At 32.5% G+C, this 25853-nt stretch overlaps 1 protein-coding gene across 1 annotated transcript in view; it reads left to right on the forward strand.

Annotated features, from left to right (window-relative positions):
- The window catches only part of LOC111033359 (mucin-16-like), a 78544-nt gene extending 56316 nt beyond the window's left edge, over window positions 1-22228 (forward strand). The window contains exons 2-17 of the mRNA XM_022314048.1: window positions 5862-5918; window positions 7162-14058; window positions 14126-14343; window positions 14410-14782; window positions 14846-18739; window positions 18828-19069; window positions 19147-19276; window positions 19340-19486; window positions 19553-19675; window positions 19749-20002; window positions 20060-20311; window positions 20387-20492; window positions 20557-20683; window positions 20801-20915; window positions 21995-22075; window positions 22136-22228. Of these exons, the coding sequence (XP_022169740.1) occupies window positions 5862-5918; window positions 7162-14058; window positions 14126-14343; window positions 14410-14782; window positions 14846-18739; window positions 18828-19069; window positions 19147-19276; window positions 19340-19486; window positions 19553-19675; window positions 19749-20002; window positions 20060-20311; window positions 20387-20492; window positions 20557-20683; window positions 20801-20915; window positions 21995-22075; window positions 22136-22168 (13049 nt within the window). The 3' untranslated portion in view covers window positions 22169-22228. The remainder of the gene's footprint in view (window positions 1-5861; window positions 5919-7161; window positions 14059-14125; window positions 14344-14409; window positions 14783-14845; window positions 18740-18827; window positions 19070-19146; window positions 19277-19339; window positions 19487-19552; window positions 19676-19748; window positions 20003-20059; window positions 20312-20386; window positions 20493-20556; window positions 20684-20800; window positions 20916-21994; window positions 22076-22135) is intronic.
- The last annotated feature ends 3625 nt before the right edge of the window (window positions 22229-25853 follow it).

The following is a 25853-nucleotide window of genomic DNA, read 5'->3' on the forward strand; positions in this document are numbered from 1 at the left end:
TTATAAGAGAAAACACAGGTGGTTTGCACATACACGCGTGTAAGCGCAGTTACCACCATTTATGGTCGACCCGTCATTCATACATAGATGTCATCCTTTGATAAATTCATCTTCACCGTTGCACAAAGCACGGTAAATTTAACAGCCACTTTATTCGCAACAAAATATTATTGTTGTTACTCGGAGGCAATGACTGGTTAGTTTGCCGTCCATTTATTTTAGGTACTGTTGACGACGTTAAAACATGTGGTCCATCTGAATTATTCAATTGTGACTGATGGGGCCATATTACGTGTAGGTACATAAGTACTTAGTGCAATCATAATTTGTAGAGTGATTTTAATATTTTCAATTTTGATTAGTATAGTTTGGTTGTAATCGGATTTTCGTTATTCAATCTAATCTTTGTTTTAGATCGAAAAAAAATGTATTTGGGTCATATTTAATACCAAGCAGTTGGTAAAAGACAGATTATTATAAATATTATCTTATTATTATTTTTACACAGTAGGTAATTTATACCTGGTTATAGACTTATAGTATATAGATGGTATATATTATACTATATGTCTATATTGGTGTATAAGACTTTCATATTCAGCAAATCACTTGTATAAGTAGATGAACATAATTTTGCGGTTTGCGAATAAACATAGGTCACGATTATTTCTACTCGTGAAAAAATAAATAAGATTTTGCATTCTGATTCACGAGTGCTAAACATTTTTTTTTTTTGAAACATTTGACCCAAAATATACTTATCTATATAATATACTACATGGATACACAGTCCACAAGACATGATATTTCATTCGATTTTAATAAAACAACAAGAACCTGTTTGTGAGACACATGTCACACGTATGATAGTGTACACCTCTAGCGTGACTATTTCGCATAAGACAAAATAACGAAAAGTAAACAAGAAAAAGTCAGTATTAGTGTGTTCGATTTTCATTGTGAATATATAGGTTGGTCGGAGTAATGTGTATAATATGCAGTTAGGTTAGGTTAGGACAAGTTAATCACGTTGGACAGGACATGTTTTTGAAAATATTACGTGATATCAAAGATGTCCCAATACATTAGTTCGGACTTGAATTTGTTACAGTGCCGCTACAGGAACTATCAGTGAAGTCTTGAAGTTTATAAAAAACGATAAATCAAGACATTGAAAAAATGATTCATAGTGTCACGATAGTTTATACCTCTGCTCTCCTTCAACATTTTTTCTTGAGATTTATCTAAACATGGCAAATGAAATGTTAAATACTTCACTACCAAAAACTTCGAAAAACGAAAAAAGTATTAGCCATTTGATCTTTATTATATTGACCAATTCCGAATTCGCCACTGCTGTTCGTAAGAATCTGAAAAAACCTGCAGACGATACGTATTTGTCGTCACCACTCGTTAGATTGAATTTGTCAGGCCGAAGACGTCTCGTACACTCAAACGGTCAGTCATACATACGGGTGCCGAGTGCCGACGTTTGTTGCAGCCTAGGACCAACTCGTCACTTGCATTTCCGGGAGTTGTATTGTACAGTGAATGGCGATATTTTTTTCCGGATCCGTTGGACTAGGGATCGGAAGACTCGATTGCAGTAAGTCGTCAGACACTTAACCAAACCTATCCTAATCCAACCCACGGGGCCACAACAATCAACCGGTGGCCTCCTCTACTCCACCGTACACGGCTATTTATTATTGCGGCCATATAATTCATGATAATACCAAAAGTATGTTATTATTATTTTTATTATTGTTGTTTCACTGCATATTATACACACGAACGCATGATGGACGCATAATAATAATAATATAATAACCTGGCGGACGAAGAGTCTGGCAACACGAACCGGTCGCCGATAACGATTTCGCGTACCCCGACCAACATATATATTATTATATTATTGTGTATACCTACATATATTAAAATAATTTACCTGCGTGTATTGCACACTCGCCGCTGCTAAAAAAAGGGTACACTGCTGCAATGACTGTCGGCTTGCCGGCAGTCGCACACTAACCCACATAAACCGACGGCGATGATGATCAATGTGCTGAGGCTGCAGAGAAACATTTATCATTTTATACCAAACAACAAAAATAAATAACCACGGACCAGAGACAATATTACCGGAGGCCACACGCAGAGTGTATACATTCGATTTGCGTGCGGCGTCTCTTAGAGTAGTCTTAGCCTCTGGCCGAGTCTTGGCGTTAAATTAAAGTTTTTCTTTTTTGTTTTGATGAAAGACGAAAAAAACATTGTCGCGATGGTGTTAGGACGTGACACCACGAGTACGCGCGACTTGCAGACGACGTAGACTGGCAGTTCAATGTTATTGTTTGTTAGTCGACTGAAATAAAAACAAACCGTGAAACGTGTAGAAGAAATGAGGAATTTGATGGTGTTCGGATATTGAAAATCCCAAGAAAATATTTATCATATTATACACCACGTACGATTCGAGAAAATTGTATTGCACAGCTATATATTTATTATATAATATGTAATGTTATATCTATATATTAAGTCGGTGGCGATCTCGATCCGTGATTTTCTTAAGACATCACAGTTTGGTCGGAGACGTGATGTCCCGAAGGTTTTGACGTTGATTTTTGTTCGAGTACCGCAAACCTATCGTATACGAACATGATTGCTTTTTTCCTTATTTTCAGACAAAACTAAAATCAAAAACAAAACGAAAATATGTTACAGACGAATGTTGTGTTATTCGCAGCAGCACAATTATTTAAGACTTCGGCATAATTCGGCGCAAGATACCTACATATCGGTCGTCGATATTAACACGACTCTTGAGTTTATTAGTCATTTTAGGCGTCGTATATTATATTATTATAATATTATTACTGTAATACTTGTCGACGATTTTAAGTTTTTACTACGATTTACACATCTATTTACCTACAGCTGACGGCTATACATATTGTATTATAGGTCGGAGATGAAACTTAGCCCGTCGGCGTACACTGCAATGACTCCTCACTATTACATTATATGATGCACGTAACATAACATATTGTAATAATATTGTCCACTGTTGGTCGATGGAAGGACTTGTGGCGCTTAAATCGTTGGCAATCTTATGAATGACCCTACCGGTTGGCTGCTCCTGCTCCGGCTCTTGGGAAGGGCGATCGAGGAATGCTCGCGATTTATGATCCACTGCGGCCCGACCCAGATGCGACCTAAATAAATTAACAAAGTATTGCTTGAATATTTAAGCTCACGGCATAAAGCGAGGTGTGTGATACATGTGTGTGTGTGTTTTCTTTCACAAACGGTCGTTAAACGGTGGAATATCATTTCGATAACGTCATAATTAACGGCAAACACGGCGGCTGTTGATGGTGCTGCAGGTTGTATCTACGCACGCAAAACCCCTAGGAAAACCGATTATTGCCCCCCGTTCACTGCTCTCTCACCTAAATTACTATTATTTTGTGTACGCACTTACAAATGTTCTTAGTTAAATATAGGTATAGACAGGTATAGTGTTATTTTATGGTAATTCAATTCAACATGACTCGATTCTGTCGTTACGACATCGCCGTTCGACCCAGTTCCCGGAAATCGTTGGCACCACCGGTGCGTGACGAACGAAACATACCGTTCTATAAAGGATAATTTGAGCGCTCAAATCTCATTAAGGTTGGTGACCATTTTTGGCCACTCCGATCGAATACTGATTCCGTAAATAAATACAGTTCTTAATTCAAAGTATACGCTTGCTATTAAAATTGGTATATAATACAAAATATTTCACTACAGTAACGATCATCGTTATTTTTTCAGTATCGCCTACTTAAATTAGTGCCATTTAAGTACAGATAAGCTACTGAAACTATTAAAATTAATTAATTTCTTTAGTTATATGCATAATAAATATTAAAAATATAATTGCAGTCCAGCTTCCTTGATATAATATTATTCATATAGGTATGTATATAGTATATTATATTATACATATAGCATTGTTGACGTGCACAAAAAAAATATTACATAATATATGTTGTTTTCCATGTATTTAGTAACTATATTCATAAAATAGGTACCTAGATACTTTTTAGTAAGTTAGGGCCTTAGGAGTGATGAATTCATATCATGCAATGAACCCTGCGATTCCTTCTAAAGCCAAATTAAATAAGGTTAGATACCTACCTTCGGACTTTCAGAGCTATGGCGTTAGTTCCACTTTTCAATTTAAACTTTTTTTCTAAAACCCGTTCGAGTTGGTTATGTACATAGAAACGACGGAATATACTTATAATTTAAATTGAATATTATAATGTGATGATCATTAGATTGACAAAATAGTAAATAATTATAACTTATTTTTTACTGCCAGAAACCACTATATTATGCTATTATTCGTATAATTAATAATTTATTTATCAGTATTTAGGTTTCAATTAGCTGCCATATCATACATCTATTCACTGAAAATGTTGCTTACAGAACAATATTAATTTGGAACCATCGACGTATGGGTTCATAAGTACTTTGCCTCCTCCCCCCAAAAATAGAACAATTATACCCTGCCACCCTGGTAATTATTGCATTAAAATCTCCCTAGGCACATGAACTTATTTTCATTATTTCAACTATCGGCCTTTCCAATCCGCTGTCATGTCCATTAGTACCTTTTCTACATCGTCCCCTGAGAACGTGTATGTATTATATTATACTCGTATATAATTGACATATCCTACCTACCTATCAAAACCGTATCTACATTACTTTCAACTGCAGAATTTTTCATGTCCCTATTCTATTTATGTATCCTAAAGATTGCCATATTTCATCCCCACACTCATGGGACATTTCTTATTTTTTAAAAGATATTATTTCAACATATAAATGTCACATAATATTATATTTATTATTATGTCGTTCTATAACGAAAATAATTAACATTTTTTAAAAAAAATGATTGTAGCTCAACATGGGAAAGAAATATAATTTATTAGTAAGATATTATAAAAAATAAAGAAATAAACAATCTATGAAGAAATGTAAGTACCATTTACGGTTCTAAAATAATCAGCGCAATTACCGGTCCAAATAAATTAGGCCAACATGCATTGGTGTATTAAGCCACAAATCAACTCTCAACGGACACCTATTTTTTTTTCTTTTAACATCATTATCTAAAATGTTTCAAAACAAAATATTCTCGTTGGCGATTTTTCATTGTATCATTCATTGATAATGGGGCGTAATGGATTTATCCAAACCTTACTCATGGAGCCTACAGTATTAGTCAAATTAAATGTACGGTATACATAATACATGACTATTTATATTGTGTTCCATATTTCAAATAATTATTTGCACTTATTTTTTAGTTTTTACTATGAATATTATTGTGACATTGTCGATTTCCCAACTGAAAATCATCATATGCAAATCCAACACACTGCATCGTTCTTATTTTCAGTCTAGGAAAATACAATATGGAATTCAAATAGGAAGCGCAAAAGGATTAAATTTAAAAACTTGTCTAGTACTTAAACTAATACGGCAATATAAGCCTAAGCCCCTACACATGTAAAGGACATTATGAAATTAAAATCTATTTGAAAGCAATCGTTGGCAAATAAATTTAAAAATACATAATTAATTAATATCAGTAAAAGTAGGTATAATTGTATACTTGTAATTATTTTAGAAACAATAAAAGCAAAACCATATAGGTATAACAACTTTTACAGCTTACGTTACTTACAAAAATATAGGTACACCACAATGACGAATAACAGTAGAAATATAAATATTTGTGTAAAGTAATTAATTAATATTCTATGTATTTGGTGGTATTTATGTTTTAGGTGATATATTGCTCAATGAAAAAGATAAAAATCTTGAAAGGATCAAAAGAGATGGTGGTAAGTTTTTATCAGATTTAAAACTGTTTGTACATATTAATGTAAATTAATTATAAAATAATTATGAAAATAATAATAACATTGGTAGAGGTTCGTTAAGCCATTTTATGGAACGAGTGAAAATTAATTAAACTTGTATAATACGAGTAATAATAATAATTATAATAATATCGTAAGTAATAACCGAACAAAACAAAATTTTTGTATACGTACTTAAAATCTTATATATTTTTAGAAATTGTAGTGTTTTAAAATAGTATCGTATTTTTTTTATCATTGTCAGTTAAAATGTTGTTCCATTGATCAGAAATTGAGCATTTATGGTACATAATAGGTATCATTATAGTAGAATTATTGTTTAAACTTTGAAGGATATATATTTTAATTAAGTACATACGATAAAATGTAATTATTTATTAAAATGTAATATATAATAATAACTATAATAAAAATAATAGGGGTCTGGTATGGCGCTGTGGTTTGGCCACCGTCGCTAATATGTGCTGCGGTCGAGCATCGTACGTCGTCGCTAACTCTCACCATATATAAAAGTACCCCTCCCCTTCTCCCACAAAATTTTGATGGCAATAGTTGCCGAGGCTTCAAAAACTATTTAAAAAAATTATATTTATAATATTTACCATGTAATAATTCAAGTAATGTTCAATTTTATTTGAACACCTATCTTAAGATTTTAATCTTGACCCATAGTGAATATACCTACGATTACTATAATATAAACAAAATGTAACGTAATAACTTTTAATTGATAACCTAATTAAAAAATAAATGTTAAAATAAACAAAAATTAAATAAATAATAGCTTGTTTGATTTTCACTAAAATAACTAGATATTTTCATGTCATATTGTTCCAAATGCTATAAAACGTATTGATTTGATAAAAATATGTAATAAATTGATATAATTTAAAAAGTAAGTATTCTTATATTTTTTAAAAATATGGAAACATCACGTCAAAAATTGAAAAAAGTAAATATATTAATACCAATGTAAGTATTGATCAATTAGAAATTTAAAATTCTTTATTTTTTAACTTTGATTTCAAATAATTTAAAAAACAATAATTCAAATTCAAATAAATATATATTTATATGATTCACTCGTTCCAATAATTGCTGCTTTACTTTTGTATATATGAATATCATATTATGTACCTACTGATGTATGTGTAATTTCTTGTCTGTTCTGTCGCTCTAACTTTGCTACCCCCCTATGGTTTAGATGTGACTGTCCTGTTGGTGGACGACAATGGCAAGAAAAAGACATCCCCGACACTTGGACTATTGTCTTCCATGGCACGAACATTTGTCCAGGACGGTGTTACTACTGAGTATGCAACCCACGTTATTGGAACCACCGTTGGTGACCGTTATGCACATATAGTCAGTACTGGTTCAAGGGTATTTTATGACAATATTAAACCAACGAACCGACATGACACCCCAGAAATTAACTTGCAAACAATATTAGATAACCTTGGACATCCACAGGTATTTGAAAATACCAAAGAGGAAGAAACAAATTTAATTAAAGGAAGAAAACTTGAATTGTCAACCACTCCAGAACCGATTGACAAATTAAATGTATCTGTTAGACAGGAAATATCAATCAGAAAACATTTTACTCCTGATTCCATTAAACCATCAAAGGTGAATACAAAAAATGGATTGCCAACCTTTACGGTAAAAAATAATGATGAAGACTATTTGCCAGCATTAGAACTAACAACCAAGCGTGAAGACTCATTTCGAAATAAATTGAGATCATCAAAGAATTTGTTTAGAAATGGGCTCAAACCAGTAGAAATAAAGAAATATGAAACCGTCACGTATTTTGGATTTGCAGATTTTATGACTACAGTTGGCAATACAGTTATAATATTTATGCCCAAAACTCCAGCTATACCTGAAGCCACAGGTATAACAAGCATTAAAGGTGAAGCAACACTTCGACCGGAAGATATAATAAATCCAACCAAATCTGTAACATTACTGTCCACTAAAACATTAGAACTTACTACGGAGAAATCCGAATATAGTAGTATACTAGAATCTAGTATCGCAACAACAGAAGAGACGATAGCCTTACCAACAGAACCGCTATCTCGTCGCATTTCAGAAACAACAAGAGTGTTTAACAATGAACAAGAAGCATTAGGATTATTGAAAACAATTGGAGGTGTGGATGTTATCGATAGTAAGACTACTAGGCTCACTACGTTCTTTTACGGTACGTATATTAATGGTAAATATACACAGCTAGAACAAACCGTATCAACGTTGTTATCAAAACCATCACAAACAACTAAGCCATCCAAAATTGAAATACCGATGACCAAAATTCCTACAACAACCGAGTCTCAGGTGACAACAGAAAAAAATATGAATGAAATGACAACTGAATCTGAAGAAGAAATTTCCACTACACCAGAAGAAGAAACGGTATCGCCAACTTTATCTACCGAAGACATATTGTATAAAACATACACATATTTAACAACATTCTTTATACCTGTAGATGACAGTTTAACAACTACATCTGTTAAGTCAAGGGTTGTACTATCACCAGAACCTACCCATTTAACTGAAAATACAATGAGTACAATCACAACGACCACTACAACTGCAACTGAAAGTATTCCTTCAACTACAACTGAAAGTATTCCTACAACTACTCCTGAAGAAGACGATAATAAATACACTACAACAGAGGAGATTACAATTACAACTGAAAAAGAGTCTGAAGATAAAGAGATTTCGGAGTTAACAACTATTCCAATGAAAGAGGAAGTAACAACAGAAAAACCGATTATTAAAGAATCTAACGATGAAATGGTAACTGAAATGAGTCCTATAACTATAAAACCACAAGACGAAGAAGAAGAAGAAGTGGAATTGTTGTTTAAAACATTATACACAACCTACACGTACTTAACAACCTTTTTCCAAGAATCAACTACTAGTGTTTTAAGTAGAGAAGAAGTTGTAACAAATATTATTACATCCACTTTAGAAAAAGATTTTTTGGCCACAGATCCTGCAGTAGCTGGCCTTTTTGACAGAGAAGAAGGTAGCTTACTGAATACAATGGTACATGAGACAGCAAGAAATCCAAGAGTATTAGCTACACGCGTCGGTTCGGGAAGACCATCGTCTGCTTTTCTGCATAAGCCAGTTGATGATTTATTTGCTTCTACATTAGACTCTGTAGACTTCAAAAGAGAGTTAGCCACACCTCCATTAGATGATAATATTGTCAAAACATTTTCAAAAACATATACATACTTTACAACACTTTCATCAGATGGATCGACTAACCTTAAAAGTCACATTGAAGTATACACTAATGTTATTAAACCATCTAATATTCCATTTTCGCAAATCATTCAACCCACAGTAGTGAAAAATAAAATCAAACCTACATTATTAAAAGTACCGAACACAACACCAGAACCAATGGATGATCCAGAAGCCGTAATCGAGGAAACAGCAAAAGAAGAAATTGATAAAAAGAAAGATCAAAACAATGAAACATTAATTACACCATCTTATAAATATGATATGACAATAACAAGAAACCGCACTAATTACAATGCCATAACCGATGAAAAAGGTTTGAACGACGTGATTGGTGAATCGGTGATTACAGATACAAAGTCTATCTCATCAAATAATATTAAGCGAAAAGTTTCAACTGACGAAGATGAAGATATGGAAAGTTCTGAAACCAATGAAAATATTGAATCATCTCCAACACATCAATTACAAACTAGTTTCACGACATATACATATTTCACAACAATTTATAAAGGGAGTTCTTCTAGTGAAGTTGTCAGTCGATTTGAAACTATAACAAATGTTGCTTCTCCGGTAGTAGAACCAACAGAAGTAGATACTTCAAACAACGAAGAAACTACATTACCAGTAACTTTTTTCACAACTTACACCTATTGGACTACCCTATATAAAGATGGAAGTACATTAGTAACTAGTCGAGAAGATACTTCAACTAATATTGTATCATCTTCTGTTTCTGATAGCATTTTAATAACACCCACAATAAAACCTTCATCTACTACTAAATTAATAGACGTGGAAACACTGAATCCAACCACACCTACAACGTTCTTCACTACATTTACTTATTTTACAACGTCTTATCTTGATAACGAGACAGTAGTAAATAGTAGATTGGAGACTGTAACTAATGTATTAAATACAACAAAATCCGAAGAGAATATGAATAACGATGATTCTGAAAGTGAAGGTAGTGTTATTAAAACCATGCCAGGGAAACCATTAAATAAGAGTATACCAATTACAGTTTTAAAACCAACAGGATCATTGTCATCAATTACAACACTTAAAGTTAATAACGGAGAAACTACTTTATTCTCCACAGATGTTTATGGTACTTACATTGATGGGTTATATGTTCAAATACTTGAAAGTAAGTCAAATATTATTAAAAACACATCACCAAGCGATGTAAAACCTACTGGTAAAAGTACTGGGGTTGTGGCATTAAATGAAGGTAAAATCATTGATGCCGACGGAGTAAGTACTACATTTTATACAACAAAAGCACTTGGTACTTATATTGATCAACTTTATGCTCAAGTTATTGAAAGTACATCGTCAATCAAGGTTAATGACAAAAAAAAAATTGGTGAACCTTCGACAACAATTCTAGGTACTAAAACATATCGTACTGGTTTAATAAGTTTAATTGAAGGTACAAGTGTTAAGGATATAAGTACAACATATTACGAAACGAAAGTAATTGGAAAAGTTATTGATGGAAAATATACACAAGAATTTGAAAGTGATTCTAAAGTTAAAATAGGAGTTCAACCGACTGCGGTTCAAGAAATAAAAGCATCTTCTACCCAACTTAATGAAATCTTTCAAAGTGAAATTCCAATATCACCATCACCTGCAACAATTGAAAGTTCACAAGGGGAAAACGGATCTACAACAGAAAAAAGTGAAGAAACAGATGACGAAAACTCACCTAAGAAGAAAACATTCCCCGTTATCAGACCATTTGCATCGAGACCTAGACCAACTTTTCAACCAAAAAAGAAATCTACCGATAGTTTGGGAGCTGCTACTATAAATAGGAGTATAACACCAACAATAGTTGCAACTCCAGCGTTGAAAACAAATGAAAAGGGTTTAGGACCGTCCAGCAGAAATCGATTTTCTGGTGTCAGAAAATCTAGTACATCACAAGTATCTGAAATAACACCATCACCATCTAATAGTCGAAAATATTCTAGGTCTAAGAGTGCTAATACACCAATAGTGTCTGCCTCAGTTAGTTTTAAAAGTAGAACACCTTCATCGACTTTGAAAATATCCGCAACAGCTTCTGCGTCTAGTTTTGGTGGTGCTCGAAGAAGCAGTTTGAGTCAACGACAAACAAGTTCAAAACTACCAGAATCAATAACAAGAACCTCCTCAACACCATCACGGTTTAGAATACGACCAACAGTATCATCTAATTTTAATCGATTTTCAAGTACTTTAACAACAAGTACGGAAGAAGTGCCAGATAACAACGAAGTAAGCACATCATTGGTACCTGATGAAACTTTGTTAGTTTCTAATAACGAGGAAGATGAAAGTATTACTGTGCCTTCAACAACATCAACAGAGTCATCAAGAAGAGGAAATAATCCATTGCTGAAACTTCGACGACCTCCGTTACAAAAAACTTCTATAACAACACAACCACCACGACGAAATCTGGCAAGAACAACAGTAAGAACAACGACAAGTACAACTACTACTACACCTAGACCTCAAAGACCAAAAACACCAAGTCCATTAATTACACGTAATCGGCCTAAGCCAGTTAATGGATTATTCCCATCTAGAGGATTCGGTAAAAAGGAACAAGAGCCAGAAGTAACAAGTGAATCAAATCTCGACGAAGAAAAACTACAGCAAGAAGAAAAAACTGTCGACGATTTTGACGATAATATAGATAGTGCTGTAACACAAGTTGAAACACAGTCAAATGCAGTATCAGAAACTGAGCGACCATCAAGGGGAAGTCGAACTTTTAATAATAACCAAGTTCAAATCAGGCCCTTTAATAGTAGAAGAAGTAGAACAAAAAGACAAGTAGAGTTTGGAAACAAAAATGACAATAGCAGAAGTTATAGAAGTAGACAACCAGCTAAAAATACAGCTGTTGATTATTATTATGAAGATGAATATGTGGAACAAGAAACTCCCGCACCAATAAGAACACCTCCTCCAACAAGAAGACAGCCAAGTCGATCTAGGCAACAACAACAGCAACAACAACAAAGATTAACGCCTACCACATCTTCTTCTAATGTTGGAAGATCACAGTTTACTTTACGAGAAAAGACTCCAACAACAATGGCTCCAGCAACTACATCAAGGTCATCGAATTTCAGAAGAACGCGACCACCTGTACCACAAGAAACAACTACGTCCAAAAGATTATCTAGATTAAGATATCCAACTACAACACCAGAACCAGTCCGAAACAACCGTCGTTATACACCTTCAGCTCGTAGACAAAACACACGAACGAGATTCAGAGAAGATGCAAACACATTTTCTAATACTCAAACTATTTTTGATGGTTCAATCACAGTTACACATAAGATACCAACAGAATTAACAATACCTATAGTTATTGGAAAAAATACAGAATACAAACAAGTGTTGACGGCTAAACCCAGCATTGAGATACTTGGACCGCATCAATATAGTACTGTAGCGGGTAAAAATGGTTATCCAACAATTCAACTTGTTAGGGAAGTTACTGAAACATTACCAAATGGAGCTACCGAAATAACTAAATTTGTTATTTATGAACAACCAACAAGTAGTATAACGTTTACTCCCACTTATATAAGAGGAAGAAAAACATCTTATTCTCATATAATTCCGAGTACTATATATGAAGTTAAACCGGAAGTAAACACGATTCAGCCACAACAATTAGCTAATGCACCATTAGCCAATTTATTGTTGTCACAACTACTATTAGGTAACTTAGGAATTCAGCAAACAGTAAATCCATTATTAGCTTTAAATTCAGCTATGGCTACACCTCAGTTACCCACAACTGAGTTTAAGACGAAAAGCACAACTTATGTGACTACAGTTACTCACTCCACATCAACAGTATTGCCAATAACTTTTAGAGGAAAAGTCATATCTACAACAGTGATTGACAGTTCTACAAATGTTATAACGGCAACTGAATATATTACTGAAACAATAGTTACTACTCCTACGGTCCATCAAACCAATAATCAACTAAATACATTATTATTACCTGCTTTACTTCAAGCTCAATTACTAGGACAAGTCACTACTGCAAATACTTTAATTGGCAGTATTGATTCTACACAAGAGGAACTTCTTCAAGAGTTAATTGAACCAACTCCAAAGTATGAAGATTCCTCATCAAAAGATGAAACTAAACCATCGAAAAAAAAAATTGTTACCAAAAAACCACCAGACCCCGCTATACATCCCGCGGAAGCAAGTGTTGTGACATTATATGTATCTGGTAAAAGACCGGGAGAATTTAGTACTGTGTTATCTACTGTAAATTATGATGAAACAGCAACCGTTCGAAAACGTGAAGTAGAGCCTTCATCAGTAATGGATTTAATGGCGACTGAATATGATGATATTCTTTTATCATCTACTGACGATGATCAAATCCAAAAATATAACGAAGAAGAAACTCAAAGCTTAGAGAGTATATTAGGTGACGTGAGTAAAAATGTAAAAATTGAAAACAGAGCTACGAAAGTAAACGCAGTACTTGTTGAGTCATCTTCTCAGCAAAATCAAGAAACTACCGGTCATTTTTTATTGAAAGGCTCCGCTGATACTCCAGTTCAGCGGGAAGTCGTAAAATCCAAAATCTGGAGTTCACAAAATCGAACAAAAAGAAACACGCCTAATTTTCTACCCACTAAGGACGTATTTCTGTTTGATTTTCCAAAAAAACCGAACAAAAACTTAACCCAAAGCATTTTGTATAATGTTGGTGATAGGGAAAATTCTTCTTTTACTTTATCAAAAATTCCACAAGAATATAATATTGACACCAAAGGTAAGATGTTATTTTATAATAATCCTTGAGATGAATTTGATTTAATGCTTTATTTTTCATTTTACAGTTGATGAACAAAGGGCATTTGACGAAAGGCGCTTTAATTTTGCTACAAAAAAAATGAGTAATGGTGTTGAAGTAATCGTTGCCGGAGATAAAAGTACATATCCAGGCCAAGCCAATGTACTAAGAGTATTACCTACATCGCAAGCTAAACCCATAACACTTGCTCCGAGCACATTAACTGATCACATGCTTATGATGCTACCCCACCCTATCAAACAAGTTTGTTTCCAAATAATATTTTAACATACTGCAGTGTTTTATTTCATTAAGTAAATTTTATTTTAGAGCATGAATAACCAATTTGTTACCAAGACATATCTTACTACATATACATATTTAACTACATTTCTGGACGGAGAAGCTACTGTAGTATCCAGTCGAGAAAAGGTTGTATCTAACGTTGTAACCGATGAAGTGAATAAAATTACTCCTACTTCAACTCTTAGTCAAGTTACATTAACAGCTAGTCCGAGTTTAGAAACAGGCATTTATCACACAACATATACATATTTAAATACTATTGTTGATGGTGATATTCCACTAGTAATGACAAGTCAAAAAACTGTGGCTAACACAGTGACAGCTCCTCATGAGTTTCTCACTCCTTTACAGCCATCTGAACCTGCCTATCATAACACTAACACCTACCTTAACACAGGTAAGAATAATTAAATATTTGCATTTGTATGACAATAATAATAATATTTTGTTTTTTTTTTAGTTTCGTTCACCAAAACTTTGAGCGATGGGCCTGATTATACTGTCGTAAGTACAGAAGATATATTAACACAAGTGATAATAACCCAAACAGACAATACGCCAACAATGGATACATCCAAATTAAACGAAGAAAGTACGATAACGGATGTAACTAAAACGTATTATGTTACTTACACATATTTTAATACAATTCAAGATGGAGATCACACTATTGTAAAATCAGATATTTCTGTATCATCTGATATAGTTACGGAAAAGTATCTAATACCAACTAAAATTGAAGAAATACAGCCAACGCCTACTGTTGATAAATTACCATTTCATTTGTATGCAACTAAAACCTATCTAACAACTTTTACTTATTTTACAACATTATTGAAAAATAATGACGGTAAAAATCCATCAATTACTCAAGTTAAATCCAGAACTAAAATTGTTCAGAATATAGTAACTGAATCATTAAATACTTCAATATTTAATGCAAATTATTTATCTTCAATAAGCTCTTCAGTACAAAATGAAAAAATACCTATAACTGCTACTGCCACTTTAGATAATGGTCAACGAATAGAATTCACTGCTATGAATGATTTATTGCCAACTATGCAAAGTGAAATAAGCCCAACTCATGATATTCAAACTCAAGAAACTCAAAAACCGATTATTAATGAAAACACTTATAAACCAAATGAAAAACTTAAAGAAACAATTAAACCATCAAGTGTTAGTAAAGTTTCACAAAAAACTGAAATTCAAAAGCCACCAAAAAAAAACACTCCACCAAAGTCGGAACAAAAAATTCCTATAAATCCAATACCTGTTAAGCCAGATAACACTAATGTTGGAGGACTAATTGATTTTGGAACAATAGGAAGTAGCTTAACAGCTCTTAAGCCGGTTATCAGCGCTGTTGCTGGTATTATTCAAAATAATTTGAAAAATGACCAAAAAACTAAAAATGTTCATGTGCTACAAAAATCAACACCAAAACCAGTGAAACCAGAAACAACAAGCCGGGCTCCAATTTATATACCAGTAGGTGGACTAGCAGATTCTGATGGATCAGAAAGCCAACAATATCCAGACACTGATCAAAGACACCCACATGTTGGACCAGCAAGACCACCTGTAGAGGCGTCTTTATTATCAGGAGGAATTCCTATAAGTCCTGGTGAAGTAATAACGACAAATAGCGATGTAATTATTGGTAAACCTTCAGTTTTAGGTCCAAGACCACCAATGGAAAATTTAAAAAAAGAAGAAATACCTTTTGGTATGAGACCACCACCTCCTCCCCCCTTACAGTTCAAAGATAAAATTTCAGTTCCTAATAATATCGCGAGAGAGCATATAAAACATTCATTACCACATACTGATAGAAAAAATACTCAACCTATTCGATATCAAGAAAACAGAGTACAAGCTCAATATCAGCTAACTAATGCACCAATTAAATCAGAAGTTAATATTATACCACTAAGGAAGCCAGATCCTTGGCCAACAAAGTTCGTAACTGATGTTCAACCATTGGTCTTGAAAAACCCAGATATTCAACCTCAAGTTAATTATGGAAACCAGCATATAATTACATCAAATCAACCATCCTTTTTGGAGCAATCTGCTGTTGATCCATTATTAGTAAATATACAACCATCTCAAGTTGCTCAGGTTGTGATTCCACATGGTAGCCAAACTGCATTAATATACAGTGATCAACCAGCAGTTGGTCATGGTCCAAAAGGAGAAATTTTTAATGACCCGCAGCCATACCCTGAAAATCATGTTAATCCAGGTTTCGTGGGATTAGAAATTTATGGTACTTTAAACCCAACGAATAATGTTGAATCAAAAATACCAGCAAATGCAATGCACTTTGATATCCCAGTTTCTCCAGCTGGTATTACTGTGGGTGATTCAGAATCACATCATGTAGTATTATATGATAACGAAACAGGAGAAGTTAAAACAAGACCTGTACATGTTTTAAAACCACAAAACTCAAGCAATCAATACCTAACACCCCCAACAATCTTACAAGTTAACTCATTTGTAAGGCGACCTGATGCTGAATTATCAGTCGAAGATGATTTATTACAATTCGAAGATGGTGAAGTAACTCAAGAATCTAAAAAAACGCCTTTGAGACCCGGAGAATTACCATTTGGAGTACACAGCAGTGAGTCAGATGAAGATAGAACCCCAATAATTACTGGAAAACCTATTGTCGGTAATTTTAAAGGTGAAGAACAAACTTTATCGATCGGACAACCTGTAAATAACAAAGAACCAACAGAATTAAGGCCCGGAAATTTTGTTGTACCGAATGAAAATCGTCCAGATTTACAGTACAACATTCAACACTCTCATGAACAAATGGCGAATAACACAATGAAACAAAATAAACATGTAAATAATCTTCCTCCAAGAGATGACATTCAACAAGCGATGAATATGGATGAAAAATTACCACCTTTGCCGACAATTAAGCATGATAATAATGATTTGGACAGCCAAGGAAGTACACCACAGCCATCTATAGTGAAACCAAATAGTGATAATGAAGTTTTAGGCTTATCCCCTCCTCCAGTTATTACACATTCATTAAAATATGACAATTTTACACAAAACCCTCAAGTGTCTAGGAGACCTTATCGTCCAAAACCAAAACCGTCAACAACTCCTCCATACCAATTTGAAAGGCCTCCGAATAGAAGACCATCGATTCCACATAATAATCAAGAAGAAATGATTCTAAAACCATTGTCTACTACTGCAAAAATTGAACCTGTTAAAAAGTGGGAGGTTTCGTTAAATCCAAGACCTGAATACAGACCTACTTATAAAGAAGAAAAACCTGAAATAATAAAAGCAGAAAGTAAAGTTTTCAGCCAAGGTTCGAGTATAAAATCACAATTACAAGAAAAAACTAAAGAAAATACGGTTATTTTTAGTGATCCTGTAACACAGGTAATACCTACCGTTGTCACTCAAGATACAACTAAATGGTATGAATACAGCCCTATTTCAAGTACAGAGAGTAAAATAGAAACAGTTCAATCCACAACAGAAACTCCAGCACTGACTTCAATTACTATTGGAACTATAAAGTCGCATACAACACCGAGTAAACCAACAAGTAAGACAACTGATTATCATAGTGTTATAAGTGTTATTGTCAAGAACGAAGAAAAGCCAGAAGATAAATCTAATGTAGATATAGTTGAAAATCCTACAACGCCCAAGCAAAAATCACAAATGAGACCCCAAGTTACAATCTTACAACTTCCAGAAAGACCATCGTTCATGGATGAATTTCACAAGCAATTACATCAAGGCTCATCACTTCCAACGAGGTTTGTCACACATACCCAAACATTGTCAGTAACTATAACAGAAACAACAGTTTTACAAAGTGATGGTTTCGAACCTTCTACTCATACACTAGTTCTTACTAAAACCCAAACGTCTACATTAGTAGACACAGTAACTGAATTTCATACATTGTTGAAACCTACGCAAGTCCTGTCTACGGTTACAACTACAGTTCCCGCACCAATACGTTCTGACCCTGTTCTTCAAGCGCCAGTAGTGGAAGGCACGAAAACAAAAACAATTAGTATACCCCCAGATGAAAATGAAACATTATTAGTAGTTATGACCGATAAAAAAGGAGGAAACAGTGGAATACCACCCGAAATACAAGTTCCTGATGAAACAAATGAAATAGGACCGAGTGATGTATTACTAAGTGGCATTCTAACTCACTCATCAGACACAGAATGTCGACCTGAATGCAAAGCGTCTAAAAATGAAATCTGTCAGAGAGTAGAAAATATAATGCGATGCGTGTGTAGACCAGGTTTTGCAAGAATGTTTATGGACAGACCTTGTAAACGTAAGTAATTTGTCTTAAGATAAAAATATGTTCTATGATCATAATATTTTTCACATTTATTAAATTGCATCTATAATATGTGTTCTAGCTACTTATACGTATACTATGAAGTTAGTATTGGACAAATTCCGTAAAGAGCCCATTAAATATTCCACACAATTAGATGACCCTAGTTCAAATCAATATCAAAAACTGACCGAAGCCACTAAAGAAGGATTAAATCGTATGTCAATGCAGTCAGATCTAAGAGATATTTATCATGGTGTTATAGTTGGAGGTTTTGAACCTGATGGAAAAAGTGATAAAGCAGTCGTATCATATATAATACAAGTAATATTTCATTTATAATAATATTATTTTTGATTAATTAACTATTTTTTAAATTGTTAAAATATATATTTTTTAAGCTATCTGAAAATGCAGAAGACATTAAATTGTGGGAAGCAACAAAAAAATCACTCAGAGCCACAAACTATAGTTTAGGAGGAACTGACATATTTGTTGCACGAGACCAGTTACAACAATTATCAGCAGAGGGTAAACAATTATAAATAATTTATACTAATTTTATAACAAAAACTTAAAATGTTTTATGTTTAGACTTTAATGAATGTAGTGATTCAAAATTCCACGACTGTTCAGATAATGCACAATGTTTTAATTTACATGGGACGTATACATGTAGCTGCAAAGATGGATTTTCTGACCTTTCACATAACACTCAATTTCCTGGCAGAGTTTGTTCATGTAAGTTTTTTTTTATACTTTTTAATAAACGCATTGACTTAAACTATTTTATAATTTGTTCATTAGCTGAACTTATTGGATGTGACTTATGTAACTATCATGGAACATGCTATTTAAGCAATCAAGATGAAACGATTTGTGAATGTTTTCAATGGTATGCTGGTAAACACTGTCAGTTTAACTTAAAAGGTAAATTGTTAAATTATCTGACTAATTATTTTTTATTAGTTAATAATATTCTTCAATATCATGATATTTTCAGTTTTATTATTGGGACTGATTGCCATTGGAGTGATGTTATTATCGCTTCTTATTGCATGTCTGTTAATGGCTTGTTGTAAAAAGCAATCCAGAGAGTCTGTCGTGGGCTTATACCAACCTCAGCGTCCAGTAATAGGCTTTAGACGTTATAAAAATATGATAGCCACGACAAGAGGTGACAAAAGAGCAATGATCAGTGTCGATACAGGTAGTGAAACAAGCATTGACCATACACCTCCTCCATATGTTAAACAAGTAAGTGTCATATAAATTAATATGGAACACATTAAATCATTATGGCTATATGAATAGGTTATAAACATGCAGAGACAAACTCACGCTCACGTCCATTCCCAAATGAAACCTCCTTCTCCATCTAGTCACGGGGGCAGCACTATGCGAAGTGGATTAGAACAACGAGATAGAAGTCTTACTGTAATGATCCCAAGAGCTAAATACCGACCAGCTCCTCAACAAGCACCACCATCCATATTGACTATGTCAACTTTTGGTCCGGAACAAAAAGCCATGTCATATATGGACTCCCGACAAACGCCAACAAAAGTAACTGGATACAAATTTGCACCTATTTAATGATTGAAATACGACTATAATGTATGCATGTTCTACGTTATATAGGGATCAAGATGCAGTAGCCGAAAACCAAGTGATTCAACACAGAGATCTGTAGAAATTCAACCACCTCAACGTAAAAAACATGCTGCTCCCAAAAAACCATCAACAGGTAATGATAGTATTAGCTAGGTTTGAAAAACAAACATAGTATTGACAAATATTATTCATCACAGGTGCACTAGTGTCTGCTGGGTTCGAAGTTTCCGCTACAGTTGTAAAAACTAAAGAGCTAGACGAAGCATATACATGCCGGGAAGATAACAAACCAGATTTTAATACTGGCAGAACAGCAGCCGCCAGGTACTTGAACTTACAAAAATATTCACACAATGAATATTTTTAGTATTTATGATTATTGAGTTAATACTAAGTAACAATTGTTAGTTAATAATTAATCACAAATTCGATATTTTTTAGAACTGTATCTGTTGCAAGATCGTTCGATGAGACAACCATACAGCCACCAACTAGATGTTATCATCCAGAGAGTCATTATGAATCTAAATCACAGTATTCCCATAAAACGAATGACGTAAGAAATTTAACTATGATATTCAAGTATAATGTATTTTAATTCATAGTGGAACCTCAAATCAAATGTCTTGGATTCCAACATTCAGCAAACTTAATATTAGATTAAACTTATATTAAAATAATAAGCCACGGCTCTTATAAAAAAATTTTAAATTACAAACAACATTAGACAGCATTTAAACTAATATGTCAAAAGTAACTATTTAAAATCTATTAAAAAGACAGTAGCTTATAAAAAGTAAAAACAAATAGCAGTTAGGTATGTCGACAAATTATTGAAGTAAAACTTCTTTACAGAGTACGAAAAAAAGATTATCGCCCGTCACGACACTATATGATTTCTATAGTAATAATTAATAATAGTGTTTTTCTTATCTTTGTATATTTGTATAATAATAGCAATGAGTTAATTTCGATTGAAAATTTTTTTTCCAATACAAACCTAATATTTTACCGTGGTGACGATCTCGATGTCACAGGCTATAATCTTTTTTTCCATACCCTCTGTTAAAAATGTTCTGTTTATCCGCTTGTACTTGCAATACGCACTTTATTTCTCCCATAAATAGCGCCAATATTAATATAATACAGGGGGACGCTTCCTTTATGAAAATTTCGATTCCACTAAGTGGATACCTGTGACATATTATATAGTATTATGTAATTAATTTCAAGTATTATCATACGATTAATTATTGCATTATACATTTAAAGTATCAACTAATAGATATTATGTATGGTGGACCTCGGTGATACAAAGGGTGGAACATATTTCACATTTAATTTTACAATTATTATTTTTCAACATTAAATTGAATAAATAATAATTCATATTTCTAAAATGCATACATATCACGTAGGTAGGTACTATCGACGTTTTTGGATGAGTGACTAGATGCACAAATATATATCTAGGTATATTAAAAAAAAAAAAAAACATTACACTCGATAAAAGTATAATTAATTTTTATTTTGGCTGCATCGATCAGACCAATCGGCTAAAAATAAACTTATATTATACAGTTACAATTATAAGTATTAAAAAAAATGCACACGTTTAAAATTTGTATTTTCTAGGAGGGTCATACGATGGTTGAACGAGATTTGGGCTCCACATATCTAATGCCTCAGTCGAAACTTTATAAGCCAGACAATAGAGTAATTAAAGAGAAAATCATTAAACTTTTTTATCATTTTAAAATTATTGTTTTATTGCAGGGAAGTGACACATCGAATTTTGACTCCCTATGACGGAATTGATCTATAATTACCTTATCATGCCATATATATTATTATTAACAGTGATGTGAGTATTCCATGAAAAAGGATACGTTTCAATTTCAAAAAATTGATTATCTCAAGAATTTGTTAAACTTTAATTTTATACACACAGGAATATTATATATTATATGTATATATATAATATTAAAAATAAATGTTTCAGATAATCATCTTATGTTATACCTATATTTGTACAGCTTCCAAAACTCTGTACTTTTAATTTATTACTGTATAATGATATTATATTATAATGTCCTAAAACAATATTAATATTAGTCTATAATATTATGTTACTCTAAATAATATTAATGATACACAATGCCATATAAATAGGTAATTTTGTTATTAGCTTAATTGTATACTATTATTAATTTTTGTATGCTTAAAAATATTGATGCTGTAATTCATTTGTTATGAGATATTCTCTTTTCTTGTGATTACCTCATTAAGGATCAATCATAATGAAACGACAATACCTCTTTTTATATTTTTATTTAATTTGTTTTGATGTCTTTAGCAAATTAATGATGTTTCGTTAAATTGATGACATAGTTTTTAAATTGTAGTTAAAATTAGTTATTAAGGATACCAAGCCTTATTTGTGCCAAAAAAAATAATGTCATCTTTCGAAATTACATTAAGATAATTTGTGTACTTATATGTGTGTTTCTTTTTATTTACCTATTGTCAACACCTATAAGTTTTTCAACGATTAAAAGCTTATATACCTATACTATTATAGTTTATAGCTGTTAGTACTTAGTGTTTTAACATGTTATATAATTGAACGAAAGGTAATCTACAATAATACTTCGTGTTTATAAATTTATAGTTCTAAAATTCATAATCACCTAATTATCCTAAATATAATTTATTATAATATGCAAGCACAAACAATTTCAAGCAATGCTTACTATAATCAGGTTTCAGCTCATCCCCATGCGACACGCCTTATGATATTGGAACAATGGAACAGTTCTCGATGGATGGGTGTCGCGTGATGATGCACCAAATCGTCAAGATTATATTATTATGCATTTATTAAACGTTCAAGATATGTCACACTGCACAGAACCAGTCATCACTTAACAATAATTCAACGACTCAAGAAGTCTAAAAAATTATTTCAACGATTACTGTATTAGACGGACTCCAACCTAAAATTAAATTTGTAGCACTGCATACTCTACGGAATATAATGGCCCAATTGCTATGTATTAGTAACTCTCTTCCACGTATATATATATATAAGATCTATAATATTATACAAAAATACTATTATATGAATTAAAGGTTCTAAAATTGCATGAACTGTATTTCTTTGAAATATTTCATTTGAATAAAAAATAAATCAATTTAAAACTATAGAAGAAAGTAAAGTGAACAACTCTACTTTTAAAAATATTAAGTGTAAAATGTTATAGGATATTGCTTACATCGCATATTATATAAATTAAATAACAATCATCTATCTTATAATATATATGTTCTCAACATCGTAAAATATATTGTAATTTGTAATACATTATAATCAAATATTGATAATCACAAATCAGTCTGACCATCTAATGATTTTATTAAACACACCAAAATATATCACAAAATTAAAGTCAAATTAAAAAATGTATTTTTTTTAATTTCATTGCAATATTTCAAAGTGAAAATTTCATGTGAAATATTTCTTACACATAACCCAAATTCTGATTGTACGCAGCCATTCACCTTGGGTAGGGAACTATTAAAATTAACAACTAATAATGATTAAGACAAACATTTAGGTAATATGTATATTATGTACAAATATTAAGTATTTATATAACTATTTTCAATACATGATAAAATTATTTAAATATTTAAATTCTTTTTGAGCTAGGTATACCTATAGTGTAACATAAGATTTTTTGAAAATTATTGTTGATAAATAATTATTGCCTTAGTCAAAAAACTTGAAAACGTAACAGATACCAGGTTTCTATAAGTTCCTCGTAAGTTGTTAAAATATTATAATTAAAAATAAGAGTTGAGTAAATTAATAATAATTTGTTATGATCGTCAGGAGTTAGAACTTTTGAAAATTATTTTGAGTTAGACATTTTTTTATAAATTTCTAAAATATCTAAGATTTAAAAATGTAATATAAAATTCCTCATAAGTTTTTCTACTTTTAACAACAAATACAATTTACCGGAAAGGCACATACATTTTTAATGAGGGATGGAAATTTCAATCTCTCAATGAACAAATTACTTATTATATTGTATTCAAAATCAAATAATCTTATAAGGAACATTTTATTAATTTATTATTGTTTGGCATTTGTGGATTTTCTTTTATTTATATATTTAAAACTTGAAAACCCGAGAGCTTAGAGGAATTTATTCTCAATTTTTAATAAATAATTTAAGAACTATTTAATTATTTTTAAACAGAAATGTCTTACCTTTTTTTAGTGTAGCTCTAATAAAAATAACCGTAAGTCACTGAATGTTTCTTCTAGCAATTTTTATATACCATATACAATATCCATCTTTCAAAATATTGCAATTCATTTTGAGCTATTTACCTACAGGCAAAATAGGTTTCGATTTTTTTTTCAATTATTGTCAATGAAACATTTTTTGCCCTGGCAAAAAAAAATGAAAATTGAATACATAGTTTCTCATAAATTATTGTAATAGTTTGATACTGTAATAATACGTTACCGCCGTTACCTATAACTTATAAGTAACATGTACGTAACTAATAACATAATTATCTAGCACCAATTTACTTTGGTAATAGCATAATTATCCTGAATAATTTTTTTTACCTACCCACCCTGCACCCGTCCACCCAAAGTTTTAAATGGTTGAAATGCACCACCTTAAGTGCGTACTCAGCACCACTCCTGTATTGTAATTGTAACTAATGAACTTCATAAAATATGGCAAAAAAAGCCAAAAAAATGACGCAAAACAGAAACAATTAGATATAACACAAATTAAAGTTAAAAATGAGAATCTCAGAATAGTGAACTATGTAACTGAGGCCAATATGAAAATAGTGTAGTGGGCCAGTTACGAGGTGTACCATTTATAAATGTAAATTTTCGGTGGCTCAGCTACCGTATGTAATCCTTTTTGGAGAAGGTTCATGAACGTCAATACATTTCCTTATCTGTTAGGTAGGTAGGTACTGTATTAAGGGGTGTTAAGTCTGGTTTACCACGGCTATGAGAAATTAAAAAAAATGAATGTTACATATTTTAGAAGAACAATATTTCAAGCAAAACTGTCACTTGGGGCTTGGGCTTTGTTTTGAAGTTCACTAATTCGGCATTCCTTTCGACCACAATGTAGATTCTCCACATTGTGTTACAAAACAACTGTACAGCTACAATTTTATAAACCAATAACCATTACATTTGGAAATACGTAAGTGACAACAATTTTTTTTATATTTTTCAAGGACCTGAGGTTAATATTAAACTTTAGCTAAAATTTAAAAAGTATAGAAAGGTATTAGTAAAATATTTGAGGAGCAATTCGCGGTTTAGTCGTCACCTGTCGGTACCCGCGGCAAGTTGAAGCCAACAACTAGAGTGCGCGGTGCTTATGTGCGTCGCCACAAATCCATTGGCCACAGACGAGAGACGAGTCAGACACTCAGACGACAG

This window comes from Myzus persicae, unplaced genomic scaffold (assembly GCF_001856785.1).
Source record: "Myzus persicae strain clone G006 unplaced genomic scaffold, MPER_G0061.0, whole genome shotgun sequence".
NCBI lineage: Eukaryota > Metazoa > Arthropoda > Insecta > Hemiptera > Aphididae > Myzus > Myzus persicae.